Below are 12,224 nucleotides of genomic sequence, written 5' to 3'. Positions count from 1 at the left end.
CACCAGTGGGTGGATGCAGTAGCAGCCCGTGGATATCAAGTGTCTCGCTTCCTCTCTTCCCCACAGCTCTTTATATGCCAGCAACCAACGCACCCACAAAAGGATAAAACTTTCACCGTTGAAAATCCTAGGAGGCTTACAAAGGAAACCATCTTGATAGGGGACCCTGCATGAACTGGCCTTCCCCAGCCTCCTTACCCATTTTCTGCATTGTGGAACTGGCCTTGTCCCCCAGGGCTTCTCACCAACTTCGCATGACCATGCGGCCCTAGAATCCCTCCCTAGGCTCCAGAACCTTGGGTTTGCTCCACACCTTTCCTCGACACTGAGACCGTCATGCATTCTGTCCTACAGGCAAAGCACGGTTCCCTGCTCCTCTTGCGTGTAAGGGCCAGCACTGTGGACACTAGGGATCTAATAATGTATGTGTGTATCAGACAGTCATCTCCTCAGGCAACTAGCTGTCCTTCCTGTACATGAGGAAACTGAGGGTAGGCCTTCTCCATTATGTTGATGGTAACGCCGGCTCCTCTGGCCCTTAGAAGTCATTGAAAATGTTATACAAATCGGTGTCTTATAAAGTCAGTCATGTTAGATGCTTCAGTTCTTGTCGGGTCAGTAGGGTATGGTGGCTCATACATGCAAACTCAGCACCGGGAGGCTGAGGCAAGCTTGAGATAGTTTTAAACCTTATTTCACAAAAGCACTGAAACTCATGGAAAGAGCACTGGCTCTGGAGTCCCTCGAGGGGGCCTCTTGCTCCCCGTGGGACCTAGGCCAGCTCCCTGTACAGCCTACCACCCCACAGTGAAGACATCCCAAGGACTGCTTTATTGCTGGCTATGAAAACTCCTGGCACAGAACCTGGCATACACTGAGCAAAGCAGGCAATATTCATCTGTACTAGTGACATCCACCCGGGAAGGGACATCTTCACCCTCTCCTGGCCATCTGTCACAGCAGGCCACTCAGGTGGCAGCAGCTGTGGTGAATGGAACAGTCCCGGTCCTGTTTGAACTCAGTTTTCAGACTCAGTACACCCAGATTATCAACCTCATCACAAGCTCCCTCACCATCTCTGCCTGAGAGACAACCCAGCTCCCTTCTCTACCCACATGAGCTTCACGACCTATGGCTACAGAGCAGCAAAAACTCAGTGTTCCAGGTCTCTGAAAACTGTTCTTTTTCAAAAGATTTATTTATGCGGATGAGTGCTCTATCTGCATGTACCCCTGCACGCCGGAAGAGAGCATCGGATTCCATTACAGATGGTTGTGAGCCACCGTGTGGTTGCTGGGAATTGAACTCAGGACCTCTGGAAGGGTAGTCAGTGCCCTTAACCTCCCCGCCCCCTTGCTGTCAAAAAGCTGTGAGCCTGCTTTCCTATAAAAGAAAAAAATGGAAGTACTTTTTTTTCATCTTTTAACAACTCTCAAGAATATTTTAACCATGTGTTCTTGCTACTTTCGTTATCCGTGTTTGGGGGGGGGGGGGGGAGGGATGTGCACATAGGTGCAGGCTCCTGAGCAGGCGGAGGCAGCACTGGGTCCCTCAGCTGGGTGCTGGAAACCACACTGGAGTCCTTTGGAAGAGCAAGTGCTCCTAGATCCAGGCCGCCTCTTCAGCCCCTCAAAAACATCCTTTATATCAAACTCCAGACGCCCACAGAGGAATCCACACTGGGAACAAGCTCCATGGAGCAGACCACTGCATTCCAGTCGGAGCCTGTTCTGCTTTCTCAAAGTGGTGTTTACATCCACTGAACTGGCCTCGAGCAGCCTTCAGACATATAACAAAGACCCCACCAGAGTAAAAGGCAGACTAAAACCTGCATCCCAAACGGAGTCCCTGCCTTGTCCTTCCAGGATGTCTCAGCTCAAGGCTGCCTGCTCTGCATGAGCTCCACAGCCACTGTCTGCGGGAAGCTTGATGATCTGAAACAGCCAGGTCTAGGGCTGGGATGCAGCTCAGCTGGTAAAGTGCTTGACTAGCATGCCCAAGGCACCAAAGAAACCAGATGTGACAGCACACACCGATACTCCAACAGACACAGGAACATCAGAAGTTCAATGTTATCCTCAACTACATAGTTTGAAGCCAGCCCAAGCTACCCACCCAGCTCTGCCCAGAATAAACCTCATGTACATGAAGCCCCTGAGAACAGTGAGCCATGGATGGTGGTGGCCCAGCACAATCACAGACCACTTAACAACCCATGTTTTGCTGAGGGGTCCAGCCTCATCTACATCATCCTTCACTGTGAGCCAGTTCACCACAGCTCCGCTATCCGACCATGGACCGCTTTCGCCCTCTCAGGCGCACCTCATCTAACTTCTTCAGCACTGGACTGGACTTCTTGGACGAGGCCCCGTAACTCTTCAGAAAGGCTTCAAACACAGTCTCGGTGTGGGGGTGCGTGCTGAGGAAGGCCTTCTCCAGGACATAGAGGTCGACGCCTTTATCTTCCGGCAGTCCTGAGACAAAGCTCAGCCCAAAGTCGATGAGCACGATGTGCAGCTGCGCCAGGGGCCACCTCAGGAGCATGTTGGAGGTGGTGAGGTCCCCGTGAATGAGGTCTTGGTCGTGCATTCCGGCCAGAACCTGCCCCATCCTCCTGGCCAGGTCCAAGAGGCACTGGGGGTCCTTTTCAGTCTCCATAGTGGATTGGATATAATCCCGAACAGTCACCGAGTCTTCTATTTCTTCCATATATAAGCAGTTAGACGCATAGTCCACAAAGAAGACAACTGGGGCAGCTATCCCTGCAATGGACACACGTGGTTAGAGAGTGCATCTTCATGCACAGGCAGACAGTTTCTCAGCCTAAACCTGCTTTGGAACAGGGTTGAGACTACTGTGGAAAATGATACAATTTATCCAGAGCTTGCCCTGTTAAAGCCCTGCAGGACTGGGCCTGAGACCAGGCCAGGGTAAGTCTGGAAGTATCAAGGCTTGCTCCTCCTTTCTCAAGCCACCTTAGGACTGGAATTCATTGCTGCTCCCTAAAAACAAACAAAACAAGAAGCCAGAAGGAAAGCATCCTGCAGTCTGAGCAGTTTCCACCTGACAAAGTCACCAGGCAAGTGGCTAAGCAGGGTGTCACCTTACAGGCTCATCTGTGTTCTGGAACAGGCAGGTTCAGATCACTTATTAGGCGTGAAACCTCAAGGTTCCCTTAGCTGCTCTGTGCCTCAGTCTCCACAACTGTAAAGTGGTAACAAAACCTCCAGTTAACGCCAGGAGTCTCTCCTGAATGTCAACCAGGTTCAGAACACTTTCCTGGAGACCTGTCAACGGGCACCAAGGTAGCCCCCACCCCTGTCTGATAAAACTTACAAAAGGTAAAGGAGAATATATGAACACTTCTTTATAACTCCATTGCCCCTCTAGGGCAGAAAAGCACAGGCCTGTTCACTGCTGCATTTCCCAGTCTCCTGGCTCCTATCAATGTCCTAGTAGTGGGCACCTAAAAACCACTAAATAGAAAAATAGAAAAGGCTGGGTGGTTCTGGGCCATAGACAGGCTGCCTGGTAGCTGTGGAACCTCAGGCACTTCCCCTCTTTGAGTCTCATTTTCTCTGGAGTAATGTTGTTGTTGTTTTGTGGGGGTGTGGATGTTTTTTTAAAAGAAAAGAATAAACAATTTAATGAAATCAGACATTTACTGAACTATGTCAGCATAAGAACATGTGATGCATATGCCTTCTTTAATGACCACAATATCCCTGAGATTCCCGTGACATACAAGGTAACTGGGCTAGACGACTCATTGAATGGCTACGCGGGAGGCAGTGCAGGGAGAATCTGAATCCACAGAGCCCGGCTCCTGCCACCCGCCTGTCAGGACACCTGCTGCTTAAAACCACCAAATGGAGAGGGAAGGACGGTAAGCAGAAACAGAAATGAGAAACGGAGGGGCCCGAGCGCTAAACAAGCAGAGAGACAGCTGCGAAGCCCCGCGAACCAAACAGAATGCCGTCTGTCCTGAGTGTCGCCTTGAGTCCTTAAGCATTGCCTTCTGATCCTGTCCCCTAGAAATCGGAGCCCCGTCTCTCCCGTCCCACCGGTCTCCCGCAGCCCTGTCTGTCCCGTCTCCCGGAGCCCCGTCTCTCCCGTCTCCCGGAGCCCCGTCCGGTCTCCCTCACCCGCACGACGGCAGCGGAGCAGCGCGCGCGCCTCCTGTACCGTCCGCCGCCGGCCGAGCCGCGCCTCCAGCTCCGGGTGCCGGTAGCTCTTCGGGAAGCGGTGCTTTACCACGGCCGCGCGGCCCTGGAAACGGCCACGGAAGACGCGCGCCTCGGCGCCCTGCTGCACCAGCTCCAGGCCGCTCAGGAAGAGGCGGCTCCGCTCGCGCGCCGCGGCCAACGCCTCGGCCTCCGCCTCCGAGGACGCGCCAGCCATGCCTTCCGCTCCTTCGGACCCTGACCGCGCCGCTTCCGCTCGCTTCGGGAATCCTCCGGCCTCTTCCGCCAAGAACACCGCCCCCACAACACACTTCACCCTGATAGTGTGGTTCCGCCTCTCGACCTTTCCGCGCTCAACAGAGCCTCTCGGACCTGTAGACTGGGCCCTTCCCGAAGCTCTTCGTCTATCTCCGTGAGCGCTCGGCAACTTTCGGCCAACAGCTTCTCACTCTTCGGCTTCTTCCGGAAGCCCGCTGGTGATGCTCCGACTTTGGGACGAACCTCCGATTTGGAGATTCTTTTGGGAAATCTCTTTTATGGACGTTTTGCTCCTTTTTACTAGGGTTCTTTCTTTCTTTCTTTTTTTTTTTTTTTTTTTTTTTTTGGAGACAGAGTCTCACGGTGTAGTTCAGATTAGCTTCGAACTCGTGTCCCACTTCAGTCTATGGAAACATGCTCTAAGCCGGGAAGTAGGCAGGGACTAGGCGAAGCTTTCTATCCAGAGACGCCACCTGATGCCTGGCACCAGCCTGTCAGCAGCCAGCACCATCCCTCTCAGATCCGGTATCTTCAGCTACAGAATGAGGCTGCCTGGTTCTGCTAGGGTGAGGGCTTATCAGAATTAAGAGGCTGGTTACGCAGTGCCGGTGGACAGGGCCCTCTTCACATGGCCTTTGACCCCCTTGTCCCTGCCCCACGCTCCTTGGGGCTCTGTTGAAAATACAGAAGAGAAGCCCTTGAGTTCCGGGTTGCTATGGCACCAGCATCTTGGCTCTGTGGTCCCTGGGTTTCGTTCATATTCATGGCAGGTCCCTTTTCATAATCAGACCCTTTGTGTGGGCAAAATGTGTTTTCCAGCAAAGCGCACCCAGAACCCAGTCCGTTTATATCCCCCAGTGCTCAAGTCTGTAGCTTCATTATCATAATTGTTTGTGTCCACACAGCCGTCTCTATGGTAACCAAACCCATCTGAACCCTTGCCTTAGAAATCTACTGTGCAAAGGTGCTGACCAGAGCCAGGCTGAGTTTAGCTCTTTAAAGCAGCTTCAAATCTTTTAGTGTCTCCCTACTGTGCTAAGAAGAAAGACCTAAACCTTAACTCGGCCCATGGACTCCTGCATCCCTTATAAAACCCTCCCCTCTCCAGAATCCCCACCCATCCTCCATGATGCTCCCTCGGCACAGAGGGAGCAACATTTCCTCTGCAGGGAAATGTTTGTCCAGCTCCATATCACCTAGAGCTGCATAGACATCCTTTATTCTCCACTGCAGGGTCACTTCCCCGGACAAGCCCTTCCTGGCCTCTATGAGGAGAGTGAGTTCAACTGTTATCAGCCCTGGTTTTCTACTTTCCAGACCTGTTTCAGATTCCCTTTGGTTTTGGCCGTTCAACTGCTTGATTGATGACCCCTCCACCCCCCCCAACACACTTCACCCTGCTAGAGTGTCCATCACACAGAGCCCCCCACCCTCCTGCTGTGTAGCTACTCACAAGGCAGGGATTGTATTGCTTCCATCTCTACCTCAGCACCAGAGAGGTGGATACCGGCCTAGAGTGTCTTAGGGATGGTGCATATGTGTGATCCCAGCACTCAGAGGCTGTGCAGTGCTCAGATGCTCAGACAGGAGACTGCAAGCCTGATACTAAGTAAGACTGGGGCGTTGAGGGTAGGGACATTTAGATTCAAATTTTGACCTTTTAAAAATATTTCATGAGTGAGTGTGTGTGTGTGTGTGTGACTTTTTTTAAACAACCAAATGGGGAAGTGGAATTGACAGTTTCTTGTTTACCTGAGTGCTGAAAAGGTCGTTAGAGATGTGGGTGGAGACCTTAAAGCACTGAATGAGTAAATGAGTTGACTGGAGAGATGAGAGACAGGCTGGTCCACAACTGGCCCCTGTAACTTGGCAGGAGAGCAGGAAGCTGGTGGCTAAGGGTGGGTGGCAGGAACCCTTTTTATTTGGCTATTTTCAGGGGCAGTTAGTATGAAGTGCAAGTTTGACTGTAAAGTCATATATTCGGGGCTCCATCCCAAGAAATATCAGAAGGGAATTTGGTAGGGATTCCCGGCTGCCGGTGAGAAGTGGGCTGGTCAGCTATGTTTCTCGAGAAACAGCAAGTGTTCTGCTGAGAACAAGAGCCAATGCAGAGAGCCGGTGTCTTCTATAATGGGGAGGGGTCCTAAGAATATGGAAATTTTATCCAGGAAGAGGGATGTTGATGGGCTAAAAGCCTGTAACAGAGTGACTGCCTCCAGGACAAAGGTTGTCACTAGCAATTGAGAGAGCTCACCTCACAGATAATGCTGTGCATGTGGAGTTCCCAGCTCGTGTGTTTCGGCCTTTCTAGAATTCTAACACTGCTGTGGTGGTTTGAATGAAATGACCTCCACCGGCTCATAGGGACTGGCACTATTAGGAGGTGTGGCCTTGCTGGAATAAGTGTGGCCTTGTGGGAGGAAGTGTGTCACTGGGGGGTGGACTTTGAGGTTTCATATGCCTAAGCCAGGCCCAGTGTCACTGCTCTTCCTGTTGCCTGCCAATGTGGAGATAGAGCTCTCAGCTACCTCTCCATGTCCATTGTCTGCCTGAATGCCACCATGCTTCCTGCCATGACGATAATTGACTGAACCTTTGAACTGTAAGCCAGCCCCAACTAAATGTTTTCCTTTATAAGAGTTGTCACAGTCATGGTATCTATTCATAGCCATAAAACCCTAAGACATCTGCCAATAGCAAGGCAGGGAAGTAGAGGATTTATCTCTCCTGTTCTTGTCCAAACTGTGAGCAAACCTCTCTGCTCACCAATTCTTGCCTCCAATGTTTTTGACAAAGCATGGGACAAAGACCCTGAGACCCCTGGGTCACAGAGGTACTGCTTCCAACCCCCCATGGGAAGGGTCACACGCACTGAGGTGACTGATGAGGGGCCTCTGCCCCGGCCTAGAAGAAGAGCAGGGACCGAGAACGTTTCCATATGGCACTGTGCTCTGACCAGGTTGCACTTGGGTGGAGGGCAGGGGCCTTCCCCTTGGGTATACTGCCAGCTAGGGTGGGGACATTTTGTATTACTCATGACTTGGGTGGCAACAAGAAACAAGCTTAAAGGAAGGGGAAATATATTAGGCACCATCTGAACTTACATCCATCTCCCTTCCTCTTCTCTCCTTCTCTGCCAGTTCTCTCCTCCAATGGGGTCACTTTCTGGGGAACTGGCACCTGCTATCTTGACCACCCCCAGCAGAGGGCACCCCCCCCACACACACATCAGTTTCCTATGGTAGAAACAGCAGGTGCAAAGGGGGTGTGATGGGGCAGGAAGGGGATTCTGGAGAAGGCAGGAGCTCACATCCTCAGCACAGAAGGGAGTTGTTGAAGGGTTTGGTGCAGGTTTAAAGAGCCCCTCTCAGTGTCACAAGTGCCTACTAAACATTTCAGAGGCCCATGCAGGCACCCTGGCTCTTCTCAGATCTCACCTCCTCCCCTACCCTAAATTTCTCCAGCTCTTGTGACTGAAGGACACAGAGCCCTGGGTTTTATCCCAGCACTGCATAAACTGGGCAAGGTGGTGCACGCCTGTAATCCCAGCATGTGAGAGGCTAAGGCAGGACAGAATCTTAGGTCTTCCTTGGTTACATAGCGAGTTCGAGGCCAGCCTGAGCTACAATGAGACCCTGTCAAGTAGGGGAGAGGAGGAGAAAGAAAAACTGAGGGGAAAAAAGGAAAGACAAAAACAAAACAAAACAAAACAAAACAAAACAAAACAAAACAGCAGATGGCTTCCCTGGTAGAAGACTGTACACACTGGGTACAAGTCCCTGACCGTGACAGGCTAAACACAGGTCCCCCTGGCCATGACAGGCTGAATTTCAGCCGTGCTGCTTAGCTGTCCAGAGAGTTCAGACTATGGTTGTCAAATGCCCTCTGTGATGCTCTTGGTAAGACTCTGGCCAGTGAAGAACCAGCCTGCCTCCATCTTAGGTGCCTTTGAAAGCCACCTTACAAAGGCTCATATCCTGGTATCTCTCTAAAATCTCAACTCAGGGTGAGGCAGCTGGCTAGCCAGTCCCAGGTACCTCTAAAATAAAGTTTGCTTTAACCAGACAATTGTGGATTTGTTCTTTCTCCTCAAAATTTTCCGGTTTAAGAGACAGCTTCACAGATAAGACCACACAGACTATTCCTGTGCAGTAGAAATCCACAGGGCACCATGTAAATGAGGGGACATGGCTGCGTGCTTCGTGAACAGCACAGACAGCTGGCTGTGGTTTGCTGCCTCTTGATGAAACCGGTGGCCTTTGTCTGTCACAGCCCTCAGCATTCCACCTTGTCCAGCTTGCTCTCTCATTTGTGACACTGCATGGACCTGCATGGATATCGCTGTTATCTGAATTTGCCTGTATCCTCTATCAGCTGGCTGGGTCATTTGCCTCTATCAGAACTCACAGGTAAATAAGGAGTGGCTCTTCTGGTGTTGGCAGACAAGGACCCTTGTGTGCCAAAGGCGTTTGGGTGGGGCTGACTGAAGCTTAAGTCCAAGTCCTGACAACTAGAGGCTTGTGGTTCCAGGTTCCAGGTTCTAATGCCAAGACGCATGGCCCCAGGTGCCCTCATTGGAGGCTGATCTATACTCTGACTTTGGATTGCCAGTGGCCCAGCATTCCTCAGGCAGTGTAATTCTCTGCTCCTCGTAGCAACCGCAGTAGTCTGGCTCAACTAATATCACAGTTCTGTAACCTCAGTGACACAGGAGGACCTGGAATAAAATGGATGCTATAAAGGATCTACATATAGTCATGCTTAGGAAATATTTTCTTAGTTGGGGTTAACATTGCTGTGATGAAACACCATGACCAAAAAGCAAGTCAGGAGGAAAGGGTCAGCTTGGCTCACAAGTCCACTTCGTAATCCCTCATGGAAGGAAGCCAGGGCAGGAACCTGGAGGCAGGAACTGATGCAGAGGCCATGGAGGAGTGCTGCTTACTGGCTTGCTCCTCGTGGCTTGCTCAGCCTGCTTTCTTATAGCACCCAGGACCACCAGCCCAGGATGGCACCACCCACAGTGGGCTGGGCCCTCCCCCATCCATCAGAGCCCCCCCCCCATGACTCTAGCCTGTGTGCATAAAATTAGCCCAATTAAGTTACCTGAGGTACAATTTACTCTGCCCTCAGTGTGACCGGAAGAGAAGTAGTCATCTAACCAGGCTTGGTAGAAACAGCCTCGTGCCAAAACTGCAGTTTCTGCTTACTGTTCAGCACACTGACCTCCAGTTAGGCTCCAAGACAAGCTTGACTTACAACCGGCTGTTAGGTCCATTCTCATACCAAAGAACATTCCACCAACCGGCAGCCCAGGGGACCTCACACCTCACACCAGGACGGCCTTCAGTCTGCCATCAAGCCCAAGTTCCCTTATGGGGAAAATATTTAAATGAACAGCATGGGTGAACTTAAGAAATAATTCTGGTTGGGGCTGGTGAGATGGCTCAGTGGGTAAGAGCACCCGACTGCTCTTCCGAAGGTCAGGAGTTCAAATCCCAGCAACCACATGGTGGCTCACAACCATCTGTAACGAGATCTGGCGCCCTCTTCTGGAGTGTCTGAAGACAGCTACAGTGTACTTACATATAATAAATAAATAAATCTTTAAAAAAAAAAAAAAGAAATAATTCTGGCATCTTGTTTAAGTTGTTAGAAGTGTGGCTTGAGGCCAGGACTTGAAAGAGAGTCAAGGATGACAGAGGAACGTATATGCCTAAGGCCTGTATAAACTGGCGAAGTTTCCTGTTTGGGGCTGTTTCCTTTGTATGTTAGCCAGAGTCAGTCGACTGCTATTACTAAAGGGTTTTTCCTTTATTAAGCTCTAAGTGCTTGGAGTGATTTCTCACCGGGAAAGCTTATTTATTCTATACTATCAGGTGTCAGGGCTCTCAGCTCCCATAATGCCTGTGGCTACTGGAGCCTCAGGTGTCAGCCCTCAGCAGTTACTGCAAGTAGTGTTAGCTTGGGGCTTGGGATCCTGGGGCCCTTGTCCTTAGTTCTCGATAGCTCCCAGGAACTCTTTCAGAGACAGGACAGTAGTCCCTGATCTTAGCTCTTCATACCCTCTTTATATTTCTGATGCCTTTGTTATCTTCCGTGTCTCTTCTCCACTATCTCTGGAATTTCCAATAACTGAGGAAGGGCCCCACATCCCATTCTGAAGGACGATAAGGAGATCTAGGTCCTGCCTACCGCAACCACTGCAGGATGTCTGGAGCCATCCTGACTGGAACAAGGCCCTGCTGGGGCAGAAGTCCTGGCTTCAGCTGCAGTGTCCTCAGAGTGACCATAAGGTGTCCAAAACGGCCAGCCTGCCATCAAGGCAACCCAGAGAAGTAACTCCTCAGTTAATGGCTCCCGTACCAGGCTCGAAGGTATGAGGGAAGGGCCTGTCTGCTTCCACTCACAGGCCTGTAAGGCCCTGCTCTGAAGGTATTTACCCATTAGAAAAAACACATTAGAGAGTGCTTTAAAAAAAAAAACCCTAAATCTATATCAAAATTAACAGTCTCTGTAGCATTGACCAATGGTACTTAGCCCGTGCCTCAGTGCCCTGGGAGGGTTGGGTCCCTCTGCCTCTTTCAGTTCATCTGCCCTCATGGGTCGACACTCCAAGGAAGGCAAACACCCCTCATCGGTTGTCATGGAGCATTGGCTGTGTGCAGGGCAGAGTCCTGGAACTTTATTCTTAACTGAATGCTGGAGCCAAGAAGGCGATACAAGAGACTTTTAAAAAGTTCCCATTCATACGGCTTCATTTTTGTGGAGAATAAAATAAACCCAATAAATAAACCAGGTCTATGATATGTCCAAGGTCATGTAGGTTTGCTGCAGCCGAGAATTGGCAAGACAAATAAGCCCCCACGCCACCCCCCAGCTGTGTGTGACACATCTGGTCCACACTTTTTCCTTTTAGGTGGCGTTCTGTTCTCAGTCAATGTGATTAATAGTGATGGAGTAGGTGCTAGCTATTTATCATCCCATGACAAATTCCTACTAACCTAATGATTTAAAGCAAAATTAATCCCCTTAAGAGGTATACACATGGTAACAGTTGAGATCAAGGCAACAGCCAGGAAGACATGTCAGGCAGGCAGGGTTGGGGAGGAGGCCCGAGCGTGCTGTGGTCTTGGCTGACGATCAGTCCTTCACAGGCAGCTGGTCTAAGGCCCTCAGTTCCCCACAGGTTAGTGCCTGGGGTGGGGGTGGGGGCATCTGTAGGGCACCTCACACTGAGGCAAGTGGCTGAGTGAATTGGTTAAGTGACCAGGTATCAAGCAAGAGTAAGGCTGACACTGCCAACTTGCATGACCAGATTGTCAATTCGGCTGTCTGCCTTCCATTTGCTGGAATCCTATCACTAGGTCTCCACTACCGGCAGGGAAGTCAGGGAAGCCAATGGCCCTAGGACACAAATGCCAGGGGGCAGGGACCATTGGCAAGCAATGGAAAGGTGCTTCCTCCTTGAGAGGCTCAAACAAAGAGAGAAGCCTCAGTTTTCTGAAAGAGACAGACACGGTGGTATCAGTCAGGCACACACCCCTACTGCGCAGTGTGAGCCACGAAGACCAATAACATCTAGACTATTCCAGGCATGCGGCATCTATGCATAAGTCTCACTGGAGTGGAACAGCGCTTGCCAAACTGCATGATCTCAGTTCCACAGAAGAGGGAAGAGCCACCACATGGAACAGGCTGAGAACTGTGTGGAACAGTGGGACAGTAGGACAGTTGGAAGTGCAGCACACACAGGGAAAGAGCCCTGCTTCCCAGTAACTC

General features: G+C 50.9%; 1 protein-coding gene across 1 annotated transcript; it reads right to left on the bottom strand.

Moving 5' to 3' along the window:
* Positions 1-1,174: 1,174 nt before the first annotated feature.
* Positions 1,175-4,723, bottom strand: LOC110289581 (EKC/KEOPS complex subunit Tp53rkb). Its single transcript, XM_021155859.3, has 2 exons — positions 4,146-4,723; positions 1,175-2,762 (listed from the first exon to the last, which is right to left on the bottom strand). Exons 1-2 carry the CDS (start codon positions 4,399-4,401, stop codon positions 2,284-2,286), a joined length of 735 nt encoding a protein of 244 aa, XP_021011518.2. The 5' UTR covers positions 4,402-4,723; the 3' UTR covers positions 1,175-2,283.
* Positions 4,724-12,224: the final 7,501 nt, after the last annotated feature.

Source organism: Mus caroli, unplaced genomic scaffold (assembly GCF_978045245.1).
Source record: "Mus caroli unplaced genomic scaffold, Mus_caroli_1 scaffold_2, whole genome shotgun sequence".
NCBI lineage: Eukaryota > Metazoa > Chordata > Mammalia > Rodentia > Muridae > Mus > Mus caroli.
Note: the sequence above shows the minus strand (reverse complement) of the source record. Positions and strands in the feature narration are given on the sequence as shown.

Excerpts from the sequence above, each read along its gene's own strand:
- LOC110289581 (XM_021155859.3), bottom strand. The coding sequence starts at position 4,401 with ATGGCTGGCGCGTCCTCGGAGGCGGAGGCCGAGGCGTTGGCCGCGGCG. Across the intron at positions 2,763-4,145 it reads GCTCCGCTGCCGTCGTGCGG|GGATAGCTGCCCCAGTTGTC; the intron begins GTGAGGGAGACC and ends TGTCCATTGCAG.